Source organism: Gobio gobio (genome assembly GCF_949357685.1).
Source record: "Gobio gobio genome assembly, chromosome: 8".
Taxonomy (NCBI): domain Eukaryota; kingdom Metazoa; phylum Chordata; class Actinopteri; order Cypriniformes; family Gobionidae; genus Gobio; species Gobio gobio.
The window spans coordinates 24,451,653-24,479,312 of record NC_137114.1 but is presented as its reverse complement, the minus strand read 5'-3'; the positions used below and the strand labels follow the sequence as shown (position 1 = coordinate 24,479,312).

The following is a 27,660-nucleotide window of genomic DNA, read 5'->3' as shown; positions in this document are numbered from 1 at the left end:
CTCTCTCTCTCTCTCTGCCAACTCTTCACTGTCTGGTGGCATGTGCCACTGACACATGATAGTTATTGTGGTTTTACATTAGCACTCTGATTAGTAATGCCTTGATTTCACAAACAGAAAAACATCACTGCAACAAAAATTATTCAAAGAGAAACGGAACACAAACATGACTTATTCTGGCCTGTTTTGCTAAATGAACTCACATACCTCAAATCCTTCTTGTTCTGTATTTCTCCACACATATACAACGGGGTCTGAATAGTCTTCTCATGTAGGGTTCCAACTCTGCAATGTAATTGTTACTTATTTATTAAACAGCTGTCTGAACGGTGGGGGTCACATGGCCTTTTGCTGATGCCATTTCTTAGGTAGTTCTCACCTACCTTCCTTCTATCTGAAGGAATTGCTGCTTTAAGACACCAGATGGATGAAAGCGTTGATGGCTACCTCTCTGCTGTGATCTTGGCAGGCCACCAACAGTGGATTTCAGAAACTACGTTTCACAGAGGCAGTTGTTGGTCTTTCTTCTCCATCTAGGTTAGAAAAGATGCTTTTTCCCACCAGGCAAAACACAATAACAGTAGAAGCATCTAAAAGCAAGCGCTCTTTCATACGTCGGCTTCTAGTCTGTAAAGACGGAAATGTACAGGACCCATGACATCAGAACAAGCTACCAAAAACAGGAGCTTTAACTTCAAAGGAAGGAAGTTCAAATTGCAAATTAAATATCTTGGCTCAATGATTATGAATGTTATTGTCACATGCATATGGATTCTGTACGTCATTCCCTGCCATTATTGTACATGAATTGTAAACTGCCATCTAGTGGGCACGATTCAGAAACACCAAATAATATAAAAAAGAAAGCATGTCACATTGATCTCTAACAAGATAACAAACCTAAATACAATAGAGAAGCTTTATTGAAAATTGACATTATTGGACTGTACAAAAATAGCAAAATGACTGTATAAACAAATCTCAGATTAAAGTATTAAACATATGTATAAAATAAAAAACATAGCATTAAAAGAAATAGCACACTCAGGGGTATTCCATAGAGGTTCTTGCATTTGTAAATGTGCATACAATTTTTTAAAAATACATTATATAAATCCCCCACTTGCAGAAACTGCATGATGCCTCAAACACCATAATAGAATTTCAATCCATACAAAGATCACTTTTTTTTAATGTTACATTAAAAATAATTAATAATCAATACCTGAAAAACTAAAAGGCTCTACTGTTCAACCTTTCCAGTGACACAAATGAACATCTATTAAAAATACATTAAAATACAGAAATAGACATATTTGCACAGTAAAAATGACTGCTGATAACGAGTGCCAGTTTGAGCATTTGCTGTAAAAAAAAAAAAAAAAAAAAAAACATTGTTCATGATAGGAACCAAATTACAAAAAAAAAGCTTAGAATCTGCCATTTCATGTTCATAAACGAGCCTACATAACTGAAATAATCTAAACTATATGGCTATACAATTATTTTCATTAAAAAATATCCCATAAACTTACATGACGTTTGAAACAAAAAAAATCCTAAAACACACACACACGTAAGTGTTGTGAAAGAGCAGAGGAAACGCGCGCGCACACACACTATTTCCACCGGAGCGTTCACTGCCGCGTCACACCACCAGACTCTCTCTGCTCACAGCTCCATTCTGGGCAAAGAAAACACAGCACAACTTTGTATTAGTATCAAAACTATAACATGACTGAATATTAAAGCATTCATTGTGACGTCGTCTTCTGAGCTTCACATAACATTGACAAAGAAAAGCCAGAATTTGAAACGGAAAATGTCCAGAAAAACCACAATGACCACCTAATTCAAGCATGACCCAATTTTCTTCCAGCAGCATCATTGACTACTGACTTGCTGAACTCTGAACACAAACAAAATAGCTAACTAGTTAACTAAATAAATACAATGGTGTACATTTTTATTTTTTCCCATCAGCTGTAAATATCCCTCTCCATTTTGCATACTTTGCATTATTTCTAGTATAACTGCTCCACCCTGCTTTTTGATCATATTCTGTCAGGAATATGTATATTCCTTTCATATAGATTACTTCACATTTGTACTATTCTGAAACATTATATACCACGAATAGTGCACAACAATGATCGCACCATACAATAATATGAATTTAATTGAATAATTTAAATATATTTTAGGTACCAACAAACCAGCATTATCTTAGTATTAATAAATACCATTATAGTATTTATTCATATTTTGAATTAGCTTTCATTTTTTAAAATATTTTTTTCAAGTTTTGTTTTAAGGTTTAAGTTTTATTATTTTTGTTATGTGCTTTTTTTCATTTTTAGATTTCTATTTAGCTTTAATTTGTTTTTATTTAATTTCTAGTCATTTTAGTACTTCGGCTATTCTAACTTAAAACTTTTTTCCTTCTAATATTTTTTTTGTTTACATCAAAACTATTTTAATAGGTTTAGATTTAGTTAACAATAGCAACATTGCAAGAAACTGGTATTTCAGCTGGTGCTGAACAGCTTGCCTGTAGTAAAGCTATATCTGGTTTTAGCTGGATTTTCAAAAAGCTTTCAGTTTGACCAAAATAAAAAAAAAAAGAGTGAACAATACTTAATTCATACATTTTAAAGGCACAGTATTGTACGTTTCGCCGCTAGAGGTCGCTTTTTCAAAACAATAAAAAAGGCGTTGCTTGATGATGATGAATGAGCGTGGAATCATGGGAGTTGCCTTCACCTCCACAGCCAATGGAAAGCAATCCAACGGGACTTTGGCAGAAATCTTCATGGATGAGCTAATGTATTCAAGTTTTATTAACATTACTGTAGTGTGAAGCAGTGCGGGACCGAGAGGCGGGGCCTGAGTGACGCACTGGCCTCGAGACCCATGGAGGAGCTCCAGGAGGATATAAGAAGGAATGACAGCAGTGAAAGGCGACAGAGGACCAGCCATGAGACATTTTATGTTGTTGTTTTGTTATGCATATATGCCATAGTTGGCTGCTGTCGCTTCTTTCTTTATGTTGTTTATGTCTATTATAATTAAAGGTGCAGTGTGTAAATTTTAGCAGCATCTAGCGGTGAGGTTGTGAATTGCAATCGCCCACCGCCCACCCCTCCCTTTCGAAGCACTTAGAGAAGCTATGGGGGCCGATACAGGACGAAGATGTCATCGGAGAGAGAGAGAGCAGAGAGTGACTAGCTTCTCTCTTAGTAGAGAAGTTTGTCCATTTAGGGCTACTGTAGAAACATGATGGCGCAAAATGGTGACTTCACTGTAAGGGCATTCTAAGGTAATGAAAACATAACGGTTTATTATGTAAGGTCTTTATACACCACTGAAAACATAGTTATGTATATTATATTGCATTTCTGTCAATAGATCCTCATAAATATTACACACTGCACTTTTAAAGTTATGTTCAAGTTTGCCAGTTCCTGCCTCCTACCAATTTGAACTTTGTTACGGTTACATTTAATCACTCAATATGTACATTATTTTATCTCATTCTAATGAAATGGCTGTGAGTGCAGTATTACTACTCGTACAGGTCACTTTATTTGACAAATAAAAATTGTGGGTTAATGCAGTGCTGTTTTACTTGGTCAAAACCAGGGCCAGCCCGCAGCATAGGTGGAATAGGCAAATGCTAGGGGTGCCACTCATCCACAGAGGTGCCAAAATGAGTGATTTTTTCCCGTTTTATTACTGGTACTATTTTATTAATATTAATTAGAAATATTACTGAATAAAGCAACAACAGAAAAAAAAAAAAAAAAAAAAAACTGACTTTTCCCGGGTCTGCCGCATTAATCCCCCTCCGCCCAGCTAGTACTCTAGTAATAGACTCAGGGTACAATTTTTTTTTTAACACAACCAACCTATAAAACAACAACAATAAAATTAAATAAAAAAATTTATCAGGGCCAGCCTGATCAAAACAATTCTACTAAAATATCATAAAGCTGGATGGCTTATGTTGCTAAATGGTATGCAGTTACATTTAAAATATATTGTATGGTGGAAAAAATGCTGTATTACTGTTACCACAAATAAAGCAAATAAGACACATACCCGTTTACCCCTGATATTTTATTCCGTCTCTTTTGTCCACTTTCGACCACTGGACCTTCTGTCCAGATTTCTTCAAGGGCAGGGTCTATGTATGTGGGTAAATGTATCGTTTTTTTTCAGAGCTTTCAATCTACTGAACAAAATAAGCTCAAGCAATTTACATATGAACACGCCTGGAGACGACAGAAAAACATACAGAGAGCAGCGGCTTTTGTTTTTGCTCTGACAGCCGCAAGGCCACGACAAACGCTGTGCGTGTGTGTCAGAAATCAGGAATTTCCATAATTCTTCCCACAAATTAAGTTTGCAGAGTTTAGGCGGTCTTTAGTGCCAGTTTTAACACATTCGACCACAATCCGGAAAGCAATCCAGTCGAATGCGTTTTCAACTACCTCTGGAAGAGGTCGAAAGTGGACAAGCTCTTAATGTTTTTTTTTTCCTTCTTTTTTCCCCCTTTTCTTTAATGCCATTCCAGCTTCTATGGCTATGTTCATGGTGAGAGCAAGGTTTAGCAATTCAAAAGATGTTTAAGATAATTTTTTCTAAAATCCTCAAAATTAAATTTGGATTTACTTCAACAGAATAAAACAAGTTTCTCAAAGGGGTGGAAATATTTTTATTTGGCCATCTTATCTTAGGCCCATTATGCCTACAGGTATCATAATCAAATTTTGTTTGTTTGTTCAGAGGTTTTGCAAGCCTGTATAACTCAGCACTGAATAAAAACTCTGGCGGTTTGAGCAGTGAGTGGAGTCTGACTAACTTAAAACATATTGGCCATTGCTTACAAGAGATCAACAACTTTGTCACCGCTGCAGAAACACGTTGTCAATGAATACATTTGACGTTCTACAGACACAAATATGCACGGGATCATTTGCCAATATATTATTACAGTATCAACTGAGGGTGCTCTTGCTTGCATTTGAGGGTGCTTAGACAATTCAGCAGAACAGTGTCTGCAAACGGCCATTTCTGCGTCTTTCTTGGACACTTTAAAGCATTCTTTAAGCCTTGTTTATACTCGACACGTCCGCATGATCTTAATACCAGGTGTAAACAGGGCCTTACAGTTTTGAGCTATATCCAAACAGTTTTTTTTCACCGGTCTACTAAAACACACAATATATTACAGCGTCATTGGTGTTTCCATGGTTTTTACAGAAAGTAGGACCGGAAATCGAGGGTAGTGTGGATACAACATCATTGAAAGGCAACGCAGTGACATGGACCATTCCACTGGCTAAAATGTGCTAGTGGTTATAGAGACAGAGCGACACGGGTCATAATCTGAAGACCACGCCCACCGGGGGGGAAAACAATCAAACCGTCTCCATTGACTTTGCATTGCGTGAGGCTGCCTCCTTGTCATTTCGGACTTATAACAAAAAACTGAACAATGTATAAAAGCTGATATGTGACAAAGTGTACAGCAAACAAGCTAAACAAAACCCAGAAGCAAAAACCCAGACGTTTTTATAAGCTGTTGACCCAAAAAACGAGCGTTTAAGGACAAAAAGTGGATTCAGGCCACTGAGATTGGGTCATATTACACTGAGAACTACGACAGTAAATATGATATATAAAACGGACATTTGGATATTTGACTTAACAGTGACAAAATGTTTACTGCACACATAGACATATTGAGGCATACTGAGTGTCAGGATCCCAAAATTGACCCATTCTTCCTGCTGAAGCTTCACTTCGTATCAGGGCTTAAAGGAGCTGTATGTAGGACTGTGGCCAAAACTGGTACTGCAATCACTTTCAAATTACTGTTGAGCGGTGTATCCCCTCTCCCCCTCCCCTGACTCGAGGTTGCCAGCTAGGCTGCAGGATCCAGCAGGAAGGTAGGCTGCTAGGAGCTTTCAATGGCAAGTGACGAGTCGTACACAGTAAGTTTTTTTTCTTTCTGTTAATTATGTTTATGCTTCAAGAGCGATGTTTTGTGAAGTAATTATGAATCGCAAAAATTTACTAATGGCGATTAGCCAAATATAATCGTAAATATGAACGCTCGTATGTGACAGTACATTCCCACATGAAAAAATACTATAGTAAAATTACAGCAAAGCTAAATAACATTAGCAATGGTCATACGGGTCCACTTGCAGCATGTTTTGTCCACTATATATGCGAAGAACGAATGAGGAATAATTTTTACTGAGGTAACGTTAGGCTACAGTCTCAAATACGTTTTCACATTGCCATAATAAGCGTGCTAATGTTGTTTTCCTCAGCGTCCCAGCATAATGACAGAGAAACGGGCTCTGATAATGCATTACTAATGTTAGCAATGACGACTCGCCGTTTTTATTTACCAAACAATTCCTTAACGTTACCTTTTCAATTCAATGACCCACCTCCTCCATCTGCGCTAACCTAACGTTACTTTGCACGAACATGCATAACTTTGTTCGACTGTCATGAATATTTGAAATGTCCATTTACATTAAGTACAAGTTAGCCAAACATAGATGAACCTTACCTGTCCAGGAGAAAATTAGCAACGTTGGCATCAGTCTTCAAATTATTCTCCGTTTTCAGCCGTCTCTATCTTTCAAAGGCATCTCTTATACAAATCCTTGTTTTATCTCGGACACTGTCACAACGTTTTTCTGATTCATAACGAGGCCGTTTAGGTTTCGTAAAGTTAGACATTGTTTATCCAAAAAGTTTGTAGCTGCAGCTGTGGTAACTAGAGCAGAGCTGGCAACCCGAATGCAGAAACACTACTGACTTCGTGATTGGTAGATAGGTGGAGGGTGGCGCTTCAGGCATGACACAACATGTCAACATCAACATCAGTTGAGGGCTGCAACTTCACTTTTAAAATGACAATATCTTGGCCTGACAACTGTTGTCAGTGATATAAGTATTTGAAATTAACATGATTTCTTAATGTCTAGTGACATATCAGGGCCATTTTATGATTAATTGAAATACATTTCTTACATACAGTTCCTTTAAAAACGGAAAAAAATATCAATCGGTTCACTCCGAGCAGAATCGATATTATAGCGTTTCCGTTTTTGCGTTCCTCAATAAACATTACTGTTCCGAAAACGGTTTGATTTGAAAAATACCGGTTAATAACGTTATTTTAATTAAGCCTATACTTTAAACAAATATGTATAAATAGACTTATTTTCACTCAATAATAATATAACACATGGTAATTAAACTTGAATATTTATTTAATAACATTTTTAAAACCAGAAATACATGCATTAATTACAAGGCATAAACAGCGGACCTGTTTTAATGGAGCGTTAGACAATCTAAAGTGGCCTCTAATGCCTAATTATTTTCAGAAGAGTGATAACATTCTTTGTACATAACTTTTTTTCAACACGACTTGTTTTAAAAAAAATGCATGAATAAAGAATAAATAAACTGGATAACCATTGCTCTTTTAATGCACCGTCAACTGCTAATTTCAAAGCAAACACTGCGCAACACATCCTTGCATCACATAATCAAATTCAGTCAGCTAATAAAGCTTGATCATTTAATGCAATATAACATACCATTTAATACGAAGCATCAACCGTCTATATAGAAAACATTGACCCGTCCTGTATTGGCAATCTGAAAGACTATAGGAAAAATGTTTGATAGATGATAGTAACCTACTTGGACAGGCTTAAACAAAATCCATAAACTAAATCAGCCTAAATCAGACTATTTGAGTTTAAAGTCCGTACTGCTTATTTAAACGTTCGAAAAGAATGTCCTCCAATACCTGCACATTCATTGTAGACCTCAGCGGGGAAAGAAATGTGCTTGAGGCATGAAAATGCGCGCGCTCTACACTGACTTGCGTTACCGGTAGATTCATAGATGATGGTGCGGGCATTTCACTCACACTTGATCCGTCAACGTCACATGCTGTTCATGATTGGTCACTGCCAAATTAAAATATTAAAGAGAACGATAAAATAACGTTATTAACCGGTTAATGGTCATTTCAAATTAACGTTTCTGTTCAGAATTGATTTTGATTTCGTTTCCGTTTTTGTTCCTCTTAAAATTTTGTTCGTTTCCGGTTTTCGTTTTCGTTCCTTGAACCGGTTCAGAGCCCTGCTTCGTATTGCCTGTATCCACTTTTATCCACTTTTATCGTTTTTTTGGGTCGACAGCTTATAAAAACGTATTTCTGTGTTTTTTAGCTTGTTTGCTGTACACCTTATCACATATCAGCTTTTAGACATTGTTCTGTTTTTTGTTACAAGTCCAAAATGACAATGAGGCAGCCTCACGCAATGCAAAGTCAATGGAGAGCGTTGGATTGTTTTCCCCCCCGGTGTGGGCGTGGCCTAAATACAGTGATGGGAATAACGGCGTTACAGATAAACGGCGTTACTAACGGAATAATTTTTTTCAGTAACGAGTAATCAAATGAATTACTGTTTCTCCCGTTACAACGCCGTTAGCGTTACTGAGGGAAAAAAATGTGGCGTTAGTCGCGTTATTATAATTGAGCTCACTGAAGCGCTTTTCATCCGAAAAGGCTCTCTGTCAGTCGGACCTTCAACGTGTGTGTGCGTGCGCACCAGCCATGCGTGTTGGGGGTGGGTGCGGTGGTACACATAACTGATGATGATTGGTGGGTGGGAGACAAGGTTGAAGTTGATAGGTTGAGTTCACACCTATTTTTTTCACGGTCTATGGTTCACAGACACACACATTCACACACAAACCTATGACGCACACGCATATGCACATTCAGCGATGGTCCAACGACTTCAAAGGTAGCTTTCGCAAACTGGAAGTATAAGCGCTACTCTTCCCTCGTTGAGGTGAAAGGTAAGGATATTTAAGTAACGTGCAACTTATGCCCAGGAAGAAAGAGTCTCTCCACGCCGGTGGCAAGTGATTCTGAACCGCCTCACATCATCATATGCCACAAAATTAGTGGCTAAAAACCCAGGTGATAACGTGAGATCCACTACCAAAGGAAAGTATAGTACTGATAATATTTACACAATATTTGTCTCACATTGTCCCACAGCCACATTACAATAGTGCACATTAATGTACAATGTTTTATAATAATAATTTATTCTATTTAGTGTCCAATTCATTCATTTAACATATCTAATATTGGGGGCATCCAAGTTGTGACATATTTGAACATTTGGAAAGAAGAAAAAAAAGTAACGCAGTAATTACTTTCCCTGGTAATTAGTTACTTTTATAATGATGTAACTCAGTTACTAACTCAGTTACTATTTGTAAGAAGTAACTAGTAACTATAACTAATTACTTTTTTAAAGTAACGTGCCCAACACTGCCTAAATACGCTCTGTCTCTATTGGATATTTTAATGCAAAAATCTTATGTACAGGTGCTGGTCATATAATTAGAATATTATCAAAAAGTTGATTTATTTCACTAATTCCATTCAAAAAGTGAACCTTGTATATTATATTCTTTCATTACACACAGACTGATATATTTCAAATGTTTATTTCTTTTCATTTTGATGATTATAACTGACAACTAAGGAAAATCCCAAATTCAGTATCTCAGAAAATTAGAATATTGTAAAAAGGTTCAATATTGAAGACACCTGGTGCCACACTCTAATCAACTTATTAACTCAAAACACCTGCAAAGGCCTTTGAATGGTCTCTCAGTCTAGATCTGTAGGCTACACAATCATGGGGAAGACTGCTGACTTGACAGTTGTCCAAAAGACGACCATTGACACCTTCCACAAGGAGGGCAAGACACAAAAGGTCATTGCAAAAGAGGCTGGCTGTTCACAGAGCTCTGTGTTCAAGCACATTAATAGAGAGGCAAAGGGAAGGAAAAGATGTGGTGGAAAAAAAGTGTACAGGCAATAGGGATAACCGCACCCTGGAGAGGATTGTGAAACAAAACCCATTAAAAAATGTGGGGGAGATTCACAAAGAGCGGACTGCAGCTGGAGTCAGTGCTTCAAGAACCACTATGCACAGACGTATGCGAGACATGGGTTTCAGCTGTCGCATTCCTTGTGTCAAGCCACTCTTGAACAACAGACAGCGTCAGAAGCGTCTCGCCTGGGCTAAAGACAAAAAGGACTGGACTGCTGCTGAGTGGTCCAAAGTTATGTTCTCTGATGAAAGTAAATTTTGCATTTCCTTTCGAAATCAGGGTCCCAGAGTCTGGAAAAAGAGAGGAGAGGCACACAGTCCACGTTTCTTGAGGTCCAGTGTAAAGTTTCCACAGTAAGTGATGGTTTGGGGTGCCATGTCATCTGCTGGTGTTGGTCCACTGTGTTTTCTGAGGTCCAAGGTCAACGCAGCCGTATACCAGGAAGTTTTAGAGCACTTCATGCTTCCTACTGCTGACCAACTTTATGGAGATGCAGATTTCATTTTCCAACAGGACTTGGCACCTGCACACAGTGCCAAAGCAACCAGTGCCTGGTTTAAGGACCATGGTATCCCTGTTCTTAATTGGCCAGCAAACTCGCCTGACCTTAACCCCACAGAAAATCTATGGGATATTGTGAAGAGGAAGATGCGATATGCCAAACCCAACAAGGCAGAAGAGCTGAAGGCCACTATCAGAGCAACCTGGGCTCTCATAACACCTGAGCAGTGCCTCAGACTGATCGACTCCATGCCACACCGCATCACTGCAGTAATTCAGGCAAAAGGAGCCCCAACTAAGTATTGAGTGCTGGACATGCTCATACTTTTCATGTTCATACTTTTCAGTTGGCCAAGATTTCTAAAAATCCTTTCTTTGTATTGGTCTTAAGTAATATTTTAATTTTCTGAGACACTGAATTTGGGATTTTCCTTAGTTGTCAGTTAAAATCATCAAAATTAAAAGAAATAAACATTTTAAATATATCAGTCTGTGTGTAATGAATGAATATAATATACAAGTTTCACTTTTTGCATAGAATTAGTGAAATATATTAACTTTTTGATGATATTCTAATTATATGACCAGCACCTGTATTGTGCCTTTAATAGGCACTTTTGAAACCAGCTCTTACCTTTTTTAAGTTGCTCTTTTTGGATGATGGCAAACTGTCACTGTCCTCAGCGTAGGGAGGGGGAAGAGGTTGGAAGTTGCTATGGTTGCCACGGCGATCAGGGTTTCCAGAGGGCGGGGCGAGCGGCAGCGGTGGCGGTCCTCCTTGCGGCCCCCTGTAGCGGTCAGAGCGGTCGCTCTCGCTGTCGAGCCTCTCGCGGCTTCGGCCTCTCTGCTGTTCGCCTAACTTCTTCTTTTCCATGGCCTCTCTCAGGAAGCTGTCATCGTATGCGTCCCGGCCTCCGCGGCCACGATCACGCTCCAGATCCATCAGGTCATCACGACTACGGCTGCGGCGGCCCTGGAAACCGGCCCCACGGAAGGAGTCTCCACGACGAGGACGAGCATCAGGAGAGTAATCACGGCGCCGGCGGTCATCTGGGACACGGTCGTACCCTCGTCCGCTGCTGCTCCACTCGTCATCCGAACTAGACAGAGTAAATTCATGTTTTAAGAATGACAGAATGCAATTATTAATTATCATTATTCATCATTGCTACAATTAATTCACTCACCCTCTTCCACCGCCCCTCCCGCCCCCATCTCGACGAGTGGGTGGATAGTCATCTCTGTCTCTGTAATTGCGCCCAATATCGTCTAAGTGTTCCATGGAGCGTGCGCGTCCTCGACTGTCAGCTCCCTGCCTGTTCTCGTCCCGCCGGATGTGCTGAGAGACGCTACTGATGGTACTCATATTCTCGTCCACATCATCGTACACTGTGGTAAGCTGAGGGGGTCTGGCCCGACCACGATTTCGAGAGTCTGGACCATCATGAAGTGAGCTCACCTCGCTCATACCATCCACTGGAGGACAGGTGAGAAAAACAGAAAATTTATTTTATTTTGAATAAAAAAACGATAACAAATAATCTACAGAAAACAAAGTTGAAACTGAATTTGTTTCCTTTAGATTTCCTGTGGACTTCCACACACACACACACACACACATTCTAGACCATGTTTGTGAATCCTTACTAACCCTATGAAAAATTGGTTGATTTGAATGTTGTTCATGGACAAGCAGAGGATCTTGATCCAGGAACATGTCCTACTTAAGTCATATTAAAGGGGCCATATGTAAAAAATGTAATGTATTAATCCCTTTTTTTATTGCCATGTGTGAACAGCTTGTAATGAAACTTGAAAAACGAGACCTTCCCTGACTTCCTAGAATGTCTTTGAAAGCCTGTAGATTGATTTTTTTTAAGGACAAAGGAAAAAAATCAAATGGATGTGACATTCACACACACTCCCGAGAGCCTCTCCTCCGTTCTATGAGGCATGAAATTAATGCTTATATGTTCTGAAAAAGACATTCTGTACTGTAATGTCAATGAGTCATGCAAAGAAAAGAGATTAAGCCAAACTATAGTTTCACATAGTCAGATCTATATAGTCTCAAAAATACTTTATAACCAAACAATCATAACAGTGTCATTTTAATGACCTCATCTGTCGACATGATGCCAGTGAATTGCAGAGCTGGTGCAAACATATCCACATCACTGCGATCAGATGCTTTCTTATCTTATTATTTACATATTCATGTAACGTCGCTCTCAGCAGCGTGGACAGTATCTGGATATTTGTTAACAGTATATCACTACAAAGGGTATTTCATAAAACTTATTTTTACTTCCAAGCAAAGAATGAAAATGAATACCAATCAATGCTGTGTTCACTTTCAGTCTCTTGTACACTACATGTGCACAAGCATTAAGTTGCTGACCACAGTTGACTTAACGCCTACCGGTGTGTCTAATAACAAGGGTTTCTGAATTCTACATATAGCCCCTTTAAGCACCACTTTGATATAACCCAACCCTCAGTGAAAGATAGTGCCCATCTCTAGAACTCACAACGACTGTATTTGCCTGTAGTGTTCCCTGGGCGACTGGGGTCGAGGTTGGCCAGCTCTCGCTCCATATAGTAAAGCACCCGTGTTGGGTTTCCATCTTGGTCAGCCTGAACACGGTATCCACTACGGTCTGAAAAACATCACCAACATCAGATGTGAAACAGAACATTTGGAAGGTTCAAAATCACTTAAAAATACATGGATTAAAAAAGATGGATTAATAAATGAATAGAAAAAACTACTTGATAGTAAATATATAGCAAATAAATTGCACATGCTCTGCAATGTAATTTAATGAAGAAAAAGTCATATTTTAATTTAAAAAATATATAATATTGTAATGTAATGTAATATAAAATGAATCCAAAATACACATACTTCCTCCACCATCATGGGCTTGCAGCAACGGCACTTGAGATCCTTGACCAACTGTAGCGGGAATAACAAATTATCAACTAATTACATTAATGTAAAAAACTATTTTTTTAAACTGCAATATTTAAGGCAATAAGAGGATGAATCGACCTGAGCTGGCCCCGTCATAGTCTCTACCGTAGCCATTGGAGGGGGGACCAGCGAGGCCCATCGGCATAGGGAGCATGGGTATGCCTGGTGCCGGTGTCATATACATGCTTGGGTCATAGACGGTGGGTGCGTAATGGCTGGGTACACCAGACTTCACCATTTTACCAGCCTCGTATACTGCAAACATTTTTAATTTAACATGTTCATTTAGTGCAAGTTATTATTTTAAACCAATAATGCAATAAAATGTGTGTTAACATTTAGAGGCTTTTCTCTGCAAATATTCATGCATGCCAATTTTTTACAATTGATCTGATTAATTCATCAGCATATCATGTAATTAATTAGATTATTTTCAATCTACTGACAGCACTAATAAAATCCTTATTACTTATTATTATTGTTAGCTAAAAGTAAAACTATTAAAAACATATGTTAACAAAGCTTAAATAAAAGATGAAAAACTTAATTATTGCCTTTGCAACTAGAGATAACTAGAGAGACAACTGAGATTGAAGTAATAGAATTAAATAAAAGAAACAAACTAAACGCTAAAGCTAAAACTAAAAATGAAATAATTAATTATACCCAAATAGTATAAAAAATAAAAAATAAAAAGACTGGTAATAGATGACTAAAAATTAAACTAAAATTTAAATGAAAATATAAAAGCTATATAAAGACTATAACAGTATATAAATAATACACAAATAACACTGACCACTTCATCATTTTTTACTGCCTTTTCATTCATTTTGATTTACTTTCACCTTCCTAAATGAGGAACAGGCCATTTCTGGCTAAAGGGGGAAGTGGAAGTGAAGGTGGTGTGGACTCACAGGCTCGGGGACAGCAGCAGCGCTCCGGGCAGCAGGGGCAGCTGACGTAACAGCAGCAGGTGTGAGGGCAACACTGACACCAGCAGATACCAAACAGGAGCAACAGCAACAAGAAGCCCAGGACCACCAACAACACTAACAACCAGTCTGGGGAACAACAAGAGACAAATCGCTTGCTTCAGATACTAAAAAGAGGAATCAGGAATCAAACAAAAAAGAAATGTAAATGCAATATTGGTTTCATTTCCGTTTCATGAGAAGACTACTCAGAAGTCATAAAAGTGGGATATGACTGGAGTATTAGTTACTAAAAAACAAATAAAACTGCAAAAGTCTAGGCACGCTAGTATTTTCACCCCAAAAAATGGTTAAGCCAGTTATTTATATCTTGTGCTGTAGCGTGTGTCAGTAGGAAATATCAGTTTATATTCCCAAACATTCCTTTTGCCATTAATTGTAATCCAGTGAGATTTTTGTATGCACAAGGAGTCTGACAACAGCCAGTATGCTCCACATGGAGATCTGATCTCACCATCATCAAGTCTGTCTGGGATTACATGAAGAAACAGAAAAAACTGAGACAGACTAAATCCAGAACTGTGGCAACATCTCTAAACGCTTGAAGAAACCTACCAGCAAAACTACAGTGCTAAGAAAAATTAGGCACTTGTGTAAAAATTCTGTAAAATGAGGTTGCTTTCAAAAATAATGTCATGCATAGATTTTATTAATCAATTAACTTCTATCAACTAAATCAAATCGATATTTGGTGTGACCACACGCTTTTGTCCAAGGTACACTTGCACATTAGTTTTTCAGCTAGCTTTGAGGGTAGGTTTCTTCAAGGAGATGTTGCCACTGTTCTTCTGGATTTAGTCTCAGTTTTTCTGTTTCTTCATGTAATCCCAGACGGACTCGATGATGGTGAGATCAGATCATACCGGCTGTTGTCAGAATTCTTGTGCATACAAAAATCTCTCTGGATTATTACAATCAATGGCAAAATGAATGTTTGGAAATGTAAACCAATACTTCGTACTGACACACTACAGCAAAAGATATAAATAACTAATAGCCAAGACTCTTACACAGTACTTTATATATATAAAATAAAAGTGTGTAAACATTTATATAGTTTACACACTTTTATTTTGGTATGTCATGAGAGGAGTGCTTTTATCTTCATGTGTGCACATGTCTGTCAGTTCATGCTGCTGGCAAGCAAAAAAAAGAAAAAAGAAAAAAGAAAAAAAGACGTATTTGACGCACATAAAGAAAAACCAGCTGGGCAAGTTTTGCCTCACAATACACTGCCAGGGCTTGATTCCAGCATGCACCATAACAACATCCTACATGCACAGACACAACATGACTCATGTGCAGATCTTAGAAAGTATTCCACAATCTGACAGAGAAAACCAACTATCAAAATCAAATACAAGTTCATTATTTGTTCAGTTAGAATATCCATATCATCTCCACCAAATTACTTTTGTGCAAATCTAAGAAGGCATCATGTACAGTCAGTCATCTAACTGTAAAAAATTACCCCACTTATTCCATAGCTACTAACCAAATTAATAAATTAATGGATGTTTAATATTGATTTGAACTGAAATTGGTTTATTACGTGAGAAAAAAAGAGACATATGAAACTAGATATCAAGATGGCGCCGCAGAGTGTGGAGCTCTCCAGTTATTGTGTTGTTTTAGTTTGTTTGTTCAGCGTTTAGTATTCTTAGAATTTGTATTAGTATATTCTTGTTGTATTTGTATATGCATATGTTCACTGGAAGCTTCAGCACCAAGATAAATGCTATCAGATACGGTTAAATAATGCAGTTGTCAGTACACGTCAGGATTTTCTTGTGATTCTTGCCGCCCGTCATGTGTACAGATACTTTTCATATACAAGAAGCGCGTACAAACCCGGACACGCAAGTGGTTGTCATGGCCACGAACAACAAAGACGTGCTGACTTGTGTGGACTAACTTTTATTTAAGGAAATCTGTTTATAATAAGTTATTAGGTTTGAACTTATTGGTCCTGCACTGCCTCTTGATTCAAGACAAGTCGGTTGCAAAACTTCATTAAAAGAATAAAATAACCGACGACATCACATAATTAAAGGGTAACTTCAGTGGTTTAGCATAGCATTAGGCTTTGTATCAGTAGAAACCCAGTAGTATATTCAAATTATGGTACTTTCCCCCCTCATATCCCCCTGAGACGAGAGAATTATGCATTTTATTTCTGGAAAAATTCCTCCGATGACGCAAAATGACGATATTTGCGTCATCGGAGGATTTTTTAGCCAGAGGCAAAGACTACAGTCACTAGATGAAGCTGTTCCGCATGTTATCAACCCAACCATAGGGGAGAGATCTCACGCACAGAATGTAGACACAGACGACCGCACGGACAATCATAATATCGGAGCGCGGTGCAGACCAAAGTGAGTGTTTCAACTTTTCAATGAATTCCTGTGATAGTTTAGCTTCCATATGCGATCTGAAAACGTGACAGACTGGCGCTTAACGTTACCTTAGTTCTGCTCAGCTCTTCGTGAGGAATGAAATCTGACACTGCTGCGTCTGTGCCGTGACTTTCATTCGGCTCACTCACACTTTATTGAAAACACACGTTCAGTTTTTAATTGTAGTGTTTATTCTCTAACTGAACGAAATGATTGTATTACTATGAAGATCAAAACGACGGTGTACGGAGTGGCCTCGTAGGGCAGCGAAGCAAGTGCATTCTGGGAGTTGTTGTCTTTCATCCACATGAGACAAATTAATTTTCTGTCTTTTCTCAGTCTAGAAGGCACCAAATTCAAAAATAATTTCACATTTCTACTACATAAATGACCCAGTTTAAATACAAAGCTTAATGCTAAATCACTGAAGTTACCCTTTAAAGATAGGGTGCCCGCAAATCGGTCTGGATAATCCCGCAGCTCCTTGATAAGGAGGTGGAAGACGGCATTTTGTGTTGCGCATTCATAAATACGCATCGGACTCAGTGTGCAAGGTCTCTGTGCGTGACAAATTTTTCGGATCACGAATACGAAAAAACGCATGCGAAAATTTCGGACTGTGTGTGCAAAGGCCTTAAGATCTATAGTTTCTAGCCTAAAGCCCTATTCGCACGGGATAGTATTACCTGGTGACCTCTAGAAATTTGTAATAATTGCGGAGACCTGACTGTGGCTGGTGAAGGATTCAAGTACAGCTCCAAACCTAACCAGACCTCTAGAGAGAAGCACTTATTCTACCTTCCATGATCAGTAAATCAATGCCAGGCAGCAGGTCTGTAGTATTTGACTTTCTCTCTGTGAAAGAAAGACAAAGCCATAATTACTGAAAAAGGCCCTTTCGGCATCGGCCCTAGGAGAAAATAATAGCGTTTAAGTTACTACTACTGTTACTACTCTAATTATTAATATTAGGATTTATCAATATATTATTGTTCTCTAAAACATTAAATAAATCCTCTTGAATCCTTCACAAGCAAACTGTGACCTTCTAGGTGGAAATTAATGAAAATAATAATTTAAGTTAATAAAATACAGTAAAATATTTTGGGAAAAAAAGAAACAACAATAACAACAACCAACTTCCAAGATATCATCTAACATGGCCCTAATTCCTCACATGCACAAATATCTGTCAAACACAACAAAATTTGAACAACTGAACAAGTGTGCAATGCATGCGTTTATGCAATTGTTTGGGTGTCTCTCATTATGAGATAGTTTGACAGAAGGTAAACACTTACCAAGCACAATGAGCTCTGTGTAACACTCGCCATTCCCTGAAAGGTCCTGGGCTGAGGCGACTGTACAGACATACACACCGCTGTCTCCCCAAGCGGTCTGAGCAAAGTTAAGATCTGCTTCTATATATTGAAAAGGGAAAAAAAAGTAAGAATAGCTGAGGGTTCAGAGTTGCTTAAATCAAATCATAAAGGTACATATATTAAATCTTAGCAGATAAAATGTAGCCAGGCTAAACTTGTCACATTAGTGTTAATGGAAAAAAAAAAGAAATTCAAATAAATATTATATATAATATATATTTTATATATACATTATATATATTATTTATAATTATATATATATATGCAATAGTCTGTGTTGACAGTGTTGTTCAGCCACAACACCGGTTGCATCACTTGCCCACCGCGGCACCGTCCTCAATGTAGTTTTTATTATGTTTATTTTATAGTAATACAATTATTTCTGATACATTTATAAAAAAAACACAATCTGCCCCCAAATTGGCGCTAGTTTGAATGCCACACGGGTATTCATAACAGCGCGCAGAGCGAGCGGAGCAGAGCCCTTTAAGACTAATATATATATATATATATATATATATATATATATATATATATATATATATATATATATATATATATATATATATATATATATATATATATATATATATATATATATATATATATATATATATATATATATATATATATATATATATATATATATATATATATATATATATATATATATATATATATATATATATATATATATATATATAAAGTGTTTGGCAGAACAAGCGTTTTCAGGTCATTCCTATGGAAGCTCAATTTCCACAGAAATTAATTGAAAATGCTCGCTACGCATCGTTATGAATGCCCAGACAGACGCATACAGTGATTTAAAAGCCCCCGCTGGTGATACTGGTATTGTCACAAACCGGTGGGAAAATGTCCTTACCGTCGTATCCCTAATATATATACTAGTGCTGTCAGTTAAACGCGTTATTAACGGCGTTAACGCAAACCTATTTTAACGGCGTCAATTTTTTTATCGCGAGATTAACGTTCTTTTTGGTCTAACAAACTTTGTAGTTTTTTCACATGCTGTTGCAACAACTAGTAACGTTAGAAAAACTACAACACCACTCCGGATGTAGCTAGACCGGAAACAAAACATCAGGCACGCTGCGGCTGCCCACACTTGTTTGGGCCATTAAAAGAGTAGACGTGGATGGCAAGCGTGAGACGCCGAAATGAGAAACGTATTAAGCCATGGTTTAACTCAGGGGTCTTCAACTAAAAGTGCTTGTCTTGAGCGCTGCTTTCTGCTCTGATGGTGCGTAGCCTACACACCAGACGCGAATGAAGCGTTTTGCGCGAGTGATTCAAGTCAATGCAAAGACGCAAATAGACATTCTGCGGCGCGGATTAAGCGGCGTGCATGTCGCGTCATTCGCGTCCGGTGTGAGCGCACCATCAGTCTCTTCTTCACTGCATGCTTGACCGCGCGTCTGGGTCTGAACGTAGTAACAGTGAGCATTGCAACGTTAACTGTTTCATTATGTCAAAAGGCTTCGCGGTCCGGATGGACGCATCTCGCGGTCCGGATTCGGACCGGAGTTCACTAGTTGGCGACCCCTGGTTTAACTTCACTATAGGCGGAGTCCTAGTTTACCTTGCATGTGCACTTTGTAATTTTATTTTGTATCACCCTGTTTTGATCCCTTAGAAAGGGCTGTTGAAGGGGCTGTTTGTGCAACAAAGTATTTGTTTCACCCTTTTATTGATGGGCAGTGTTACATTGTGTGAGATTATTTGCTCCAAGTGAGAATGTTGGTGTGAAATCGAACACTAAAGTATGCCAATGTTGTTTTCAATAAAACAAACATTTGAACAAAGCAAGCCGATCCACTTTTCTATGTTGATAAGAGCATTAAAATAAGAAAAAATAATGGGACAAAAAGAAATCAAGGGACATTTAGAATAAATAAAAATGTGCGATTAATTGTGATTAATTGTGAGTTAACTATGACATTAATGCGATTAATCGCGATTAAATATTTTAATCGTTTGACAGCACTAATATATACACTACCGGTCAAAAGTTTTTGGTAAGATTTTTTTTATGTTTTTAGAAGAAGTCTCTTATGCTCACCAAGGCTGCATTTATTTTATTAAAAATACAACAACAACAAAAAACAGTAATATTGTGAAATATTATTAAAATGTAAAATAACTGTTTTCTATTTGAATACATTTTAAAATGTAATTAATTTCTGTGATGCAAAGCAGAATTTTCAGCATTATTACTCCAGTGTCACATGATCCTTCAGAAATCATTATAATATGATGATTTTCTGCTAAAGAAACATTTTATGATTAGGGGTGCACCGATCCGATATTAGGATCGGATATCGGTCGCGATACTGACAAAATAGCTGGATTGGGTGTTTTTTGTTTTTTGTTGCAGCAAAACCTAGGTCATTCGTCAGCTTCACGTGTGTCGCATGAAAGCAACATGGAGCGAGCCAGAGAGTCGGCTGTGTGGAGGAGATATTTCATGCTTGCCACGCCAACTAGTTCGTTGGCTGTTTGCAATGTCTGCAAAGTAACTTAAATGTTTTGAGGGGAGGTGGTATTACCTCAAAGTCAGGGTTTTTCCTGCATTGAACATTTTTTGGTGGCCGCCAAAACAAATTTTTGTCCCGCCAAAGCCTAATTTGAGGAGTTATTGTGATTTACGAGTGATGTAGAATAGATGCTATGACAGAGAGCTCCTCCCCCGCGCACATGCTGGGTCTTATTTCTCTGACCAGCTGACATAAAGCATACTTTCAATAAACGGGAAACAAATTATATTCAGTTATGAAGTGTTTTCTGTGTGTTGACATCTTTCGCGATGTTCTAACAGACGGGATTCACACACAACGCGTCTGCTAATGTCCGATTCGCGACCTATATGACTCCTTTGAACCGAATCATTTTAACGACTGGTTAGAACAACTGATCTGTCCAACACTGAACTCACGAATCAGTTTATGAATTTACTCAGAATGCATCTGAAATGAGAACACAAGTGTGCTTACCCAATTTAGCAAGATTGGGTGTAAGAGTTAGTTTTAATTATCAACAGTATTTCATCTTATTTCTGTTGACAATGTGTAGTAAAATAAATAGGCCTAGCCTACAATCATTTAGACTGGAGTGAGGTGAAACCAGACTTGGTTATTAGCTAGCTGATAATTTTTATTAAATTGCATATGGCAGAAAATTAGGCTATTTGTTATTTTAATGCTACTTTTTAATATTGATATGATTATATACCAAAACAATTATCTGTAGTGTAAAAAATGTTTGGTAACTGTCAGATTACTATTGTATGTTTGACCAATACACTGTTATTTGTTTCCACTGCTACATTTTATTTATTTAAAGAAGTTTGATTACATTCTATTTTAGATTTGAATGCACAATTGTTTTTTAAATAAATAAGAATTCAACACTTTATATACATCTGTTATTTTGTCTTAGTTATGTTTAGTTAGTAAAGTCTGGTGCCTTTAGTCTCTTTAAGGAAAGTATAAGGTGGAAGATATACAGTTTATTATTAATTCAACAATAGTATCGGATCGGTATCGGGTATCGACAGATACACAAAGCCCAGGCATCGGTATCGGTACTGAAAAAGTCAGATCGGTGCACCCCTATTTATGATTATTATCAATGTTGAAAATAATTATTCTTTGATGAATAGAAAGTTCAAAAGAACAGTATTTATCGGAAATAGAAAACTTTTTATATAATTTATATACGTGATTTATATATAAATAAATAAATAAAGGAATAAAATAAATAAAATTTAAAAACACAAAATACTTCCACAATGTAGTCAACTAAGATGACTTACTATTGGTGATGCTGATCTGACGGCCCTGGTACTCGTTCCCAAGTGTGACTGCATTTTGTTTGGAAGCCACTATGCGAACGGTCCTGAGACTGTCTGCACACTCTATGTTGGGGTTGTAGTTTGGGTTGGACTGAGAGATGGCATTGTCAGCACTGCTGGGGTTTAGAGCAGCTTGGATCGGGTCTCTGCAGTAGGACTTGTACTTCCAGGTGATCAGTGGAAGGGATGTAGCTGAGGTACTGAAATCACAGCTGAGCGTGACCGGCTGGAATAATATGACCACATAGCGTGGGTTATTGCAGATCACATTGATGGCTGTGGTGAAGCCTGTGGGAGAGGAGACACAGTTGAATATAACAGTATCCACAAATAGATGAAACAGGGAGGTTTAAGACATTCCCATTAACTTGGACAGGAATTAAGAATAAAATATAGATCAAAAGGAAAGGATTGAAAGTTCCTTCAGGCAATAACAAAGACTCAAGTTATGTCAAAAGGCAGTACATTAAAAGGGCCTCTCTTATGAAAAGTCTTAAAGACATCACAGACTTTCTGTGAAAATATCTTTAAAAAAAACACAAGGAAACAAAGAGTCAGGTAAACCACATGCAAAACTCATATTTAATGTGTTCAAATAATAAAGTGACTTCTCTTAGGCTTAGATCTATTGAAAATGTTTTGAATGCACAGGAAGCAAGTGATCCTCTTGAAAATGGTCCTTCAAAGCAGCTTTCAGGAGATAGATTGCACTGTAATATTTATTAGCCCTGAACTTGCAACAAATGTTTAGAGAAATATCTTTAGTATTTTTAAACTGTATATGGGTTAAAACTACAAACAAGTTACATCTGCTACAACTCTGAAAATTATTAGCATTTTTCCAGGAACCTATTTATATTCATTTAAACTGTATTATAATTGGTGGCTTCCTAAAAACACCTTTGAAGAAGAAAACCTCATATGAGATCTCATGGGTTTCACATGTAATCACATTGGAATATACATTTCACATGTGAATTCCAATGGGTTTCACATGTGATCTAACTATTTCACATGTGCTTTAACATGTTTTTACATGTGAAATTTCATATGCGCAAAATTATGGAATGTCAAGTCTGCCAAAATTAAAAATAAATAAATACATAAATATACAAATAAATATAAAAAAAGCAAAAATAAATATATAAATAAATATGCATAGAAAAGCAAAAAAACTAAAATAAATATTTATACATTTATTTCCTCATTTATGTATATATTTATTTTTCCCACATTTATTTATTTATTCTTTTATTTATGTATACATTAATTTATTTTTTTTCCATATTTATTCATTTCTACATTTCTTTATTTTACATTTATGCATATCTTTTCTGAATTTCTTTATTTTTACAATCTTTGTCCGTAGGGTAATGAGGAGGATGTGGTTTTGGAACTCCACATCGTAGTTTTTTCTGTAAGGATCACACTTGGCTCTCTGAGGGTTAAAAGGGTTAGTTCACCCAAAAATTTAATTTCACCCTCATGTCGTTCCAAACCCATAAAACCTTCATTCATCTTCGGAACACAAATTAAGAAATTTCTGATGAATTCCGAGAGCTTTCTGAGTCCTCCATAGACAGCTTGTTAAAATAGTCCATTGACTCCAGAGGTTCAACTTTAATTTCATGAAGCGACAAGAATAATTTTTGTGTGCAAAAAACAAACAAAAATAACTTTATTCAACAATTTCTTCTCATCGGTGCCAGTCTCCTATGCAGTTTACGTTTTTACCGCAGTGCAGCGCTTCCTAGTTCTACGTCAGAACGCCGGCTCACCATTGGCCGCGAGCACCACGAAGCATGCGCGTGATGCTGATGCAGGAGTTAGCCAATGGCGAACCGGCGTTCTGGTGTAGAGCTAGGAAGCAGACGGGAAGAAATTGTTGAATCAAGTTATTTTTGTTCGTTTTTTGCGCACCAAAAGTATTGTCGTCACTTCATAAAATGTAACCACTGTATTCACATGGACGATTTTAACGGTATCCGGTGTCAAAGAGCTCTCGGATTTCATCAACAATATCTTAATTTGGGTTTCCGAAGATGAACGGGATTGAAACGACATGAGGGTTAGTAATTAATGACAGAATTTGTATTTTTGGGTGAATTAACCCTTTAATGTTATTGTAGCACTACTTCCTACATAGTATAGGCCTAACTAACATGTAAACAAACACTATGACATTGATTTCATGCCTCATTATTCCTGTTGTTAGTCCTCCTCTGATAGTTCTAAAATAAAGAAAACCCCTGACATACAGTTCAATGAACAATAGCCTTTCACAAAAGCTATAATTAAACAGTCTTTTCATGCTCAACTGTTTAATGATACCTTAAAACGGATAGCGTGACAGATGGATGGCCTCTAAAAAGCCATTCACTCCAAAAGGCCATTTTAACCAACGCTTGGGATATACAAAGGGTATACAAAGTTTTCACACAGGTGACATCACATCAGGCTGTATGTTTGTTAGTTTAAAAAAAGATTATCAGAGGATGTGACTCATGTGTCTGACTGACCGAAACTATTTCAGTATGAGGGGACATGGCCACCACCTCCCACACACTAACTTACTCATGCCCTGAACAACAAACACTTAAGAAAATCCAAATAAGACAAAGTGAAACCATTGCAAAATATGTGTACATACCTGAGGTCTATTTCAAAATGGACGTACACACACCTGATATTTAGATCGATTTCCATTAGTGTATAATGTGATGAAAAATAATGCCTGCGTAATGATCATTATAGCATGGCCACTTAATTGAGACATCCTGTAACGTTACGTTAACTACGAAAAGATCCATATGGCCTAACGTTACATGTGATCGAGTGCTTTAATAAACTCATAATCTATTGATTTTTGTCCTATACAAAGAAAAAATTATCTACAAAGAAGTGAAAACAGTAAAGCATAAACTGTCACCGGCGAAGAATAAATAACGCACTTGACTTACCTGTGAACAAGAAGAGGGTAACGATTATACCCTGCCGCATATTTTTTTTCTTTTAAAACACACCCAACATTAAATTCCTCAAAAGTAGGTAAAGAAAGTCCGAGTTGATGTCGATAATGCAGCTGTGTTCTTCTCAGGCAGGTGGTGCGTCCTCCATTTCCTCGTGAAGCGAGGTATGAAAGTGTAACCCGAAACTCAGGTGAGATCGGCGGGCCACTGCAAACACAAAGCGCGTAAAATCATAGGGGTCCACAAGAGAACAATAGTTTGAGTGTGTAAAAATAAGAACTTTTATACAGTTATTTTGCTACTTGAACAATCGGACACCATATTGAAGAACAGTATTTCGTGATTGCAGATCCGGTTTGACGAGATTCAACCAAAACGTTTAATAATACAACGCCCTGTAATCCACCTTTGATGAGAGAAATGGTTTAGTCCACTGACAATCCACATAGTATGAAGGCCGAGTTAATGATCGCCGAGGTTAGAGGTTTTGGTGTGTGCTGTTAAGGGGAAATGTTTTCGATTTGAAATCACATTTCCTGCTGCATATACATATACATTACATTTACACACATTACATTTAGGGACTATGGTGATACAAAATCCAGGAAATAATTAAGTTGATTATAATGATAAATTCTGCCAGAAATAATAGGCTACTACTACTATAAGAAAAAGATGTCTTACTTTGTTTATTGTTTAATGGGGGCCGATCGAAATGTTCACCATTAATGGTTTGTGTGTGAATACAATTTAAATAATGTGAGACTCAGTTTCCACTTTTAAACTTTTATTTCAAACTAACCTGTCATCTGTCCTCTGATATGAAAGCATGACACAAATAAAAATACATCCCAACTGAAAATATATGAAAACGGTCAATAAAAAATATCAGGACCAATTTCCTTTAATTTCCTGTTAACCCTAAATGTAAAGAGATGTAGGCTTACAGTTTTTCTCAATTGCTTAAGCACAATTTTGAAACCAGGGCCCGGTTTGTCAAAACACTACACACAATTAACACAACCCTACACCAAAGTAGCACAACACTTCAGATCATTTGCAAAATGGAACACTTGTCAAAACTATACACAACTTTATAAAAACAATATTTTGTTACCATACGAAACACACACATTTACAGTTTTTTACAATCACTATGACAATTTTTTCAATACTTTTAACAAATTTCCTAAACTCTTAACGCAGTTAGCATAACATCTGTCTGTGTTGGCTATACAATTACAGTTTATCTTGATTGCTTTGATGCAGCCATCAGCTCAAACTCCACATTTTCCAATTAGTTAACACACAGGCCTAAACAGTGGCACTCATGGTCAAAATGACACATTTTGTTTGCAAAAGGCAGTAACCGCACCTAAACATTTAAAATATGCAACAAAAGCTAATTTTGCCTTCAAACAACACAACTTGCAAACAAGTATATGAACTCTTTCAGTCAATCATTACACAATTGACAACAAAATATAAAATACAGAACTCAGTGCGAATCAGTGCACCATTGCTTGTAGTTGTAACTCTATTGGAGTATAAGACATAGCCACTATTGATACTCAGTCTCTTCTGTCGTGATGATGGGCCCACATGGCCTCATCCACATCACATTCAATATCCTCTCTTGCAATGCACCCAGGGAAAATCTTCTTGCATGCCTTATCCAACCTTGATATTCCTCTGCACCTATTTCTTGGGCAGCTGCAGTCATTGCATTCAGCAAGGGCATTTGCTCATAGGGGTGGTGATCATAAACCTTCCACCTCCAAGCACTGAAGAACTTCTCTATGGGATTGAAAATGGGGAATATGTCATCCACCTCACACACAGACTCCTCTTCCTCGGACCCCTATACCTCTTCCTCTCACTCTCATCTGCCTTAGACCTCCTCCATCTATGCTGGCAAAGAACAACACAGACGTGGCCTGCAGACTGATTGCTAATTGAAGATTTTTGTAAAGGAGTGTCAAACAGGTGCTTCAGTGATTTCATACTGATCTAGGTAGTTTCTAATAGTTAGGAATAAATGGTTTCTGTTTGGTTACCATAGCTAAAACAATGGAGTTTGGACTGTTTGAATGACATCCGTGTTAAATGTTTTGCAAAAGGGTGGGGGAAATGTGTCTATCCAATGAGAAAGGGTGAACACATTTGCAAGATGTGTCTTCTGCTCTGCTGAGATAGTGATGATGAAAACTGAGTGGACCCTAGTTTCTTTAACCAGGTCAAAGCAATCAAGAAAAACTGTTACAGATTTATTGTTGCTTTTACACAAAATGCAGTTAACACAAATTTAAAATGCTTCTTTTACACACAAGCTCAACCAAGACCAAAACAATGGATTTTCACTGCCAAATTTACCAATGCTTTAACACTGTATGTCAGAACAGATAACACCATGTTCTAAACCCTAACCTTATAGACTAAAGTAAAAGTGAACAGCTGTTTATATTGAGAGTTGAAACACAAATATATCCCCTCCATTGTTACTGAGAAACAGCTGATTGAAGTTGTGCAAATATATAAATTCCAGCTGATTCCCTTCTGGGAATTGTACAGGTGTTAATGTTCTTTCAATCACATGA

The 27,660-nt window shown here is 37.4% G+C and overlaps 1 protein-coding gene across 2 annotated transcripts; it reads right to left on the bottom strand.

Moving 5' to 3' along the window:
• Nucleotides 1–900: 900 nt before the first annotated feature.
• lsr (lipolysis stimulated lipoprotein receptor) lies at nucleotides 901–25,408 on the bottom strand. Of its 2 annotated transcripts, XM_079823203.1 has the most exons (11): nucleotides 25,055–25,229; nucleotides 22,056–22,382; nucleotides 18,143–18,262; nucleotides 17,640–17,696; nucleotides 14,365–14,511; nucleotides 13,526–13,702; nucleotides 13,379–13,429; nucleotides 13,002–13,130; nucleotides 11,658–11,946; nucleotides 11,105–11,570; nucleotides 901–1,684 (listed from the first exon to the last, which is right to left on the bottom strand). In XM_079823203.1, exons 1-11 carry the CDS (start codon nucleotides 25,092–25,094, stop codon nucleotides 1,649–1,651), a joined length of 1,839 nt encoding a protein of 612 aa, XP_079679329.1. In that variant the 5' UTR covers nucleotides 25,095–25,229; the 3' UTR covers nucleotides 901–1,648. The 2 variants fall into 2 exon arrangements, with proteins under 2 accessions (XP_079679329.1, XP_079679330.1); XM_079823204.1 differs by lacking the exon at nucleotides 17,640–17,696 and having other exon boundaries at nucleotides 25,055–25,408.
• Between the last annotated feature and the right edge of the window lie 2,252 nt (nucleotides 25,409–27,660).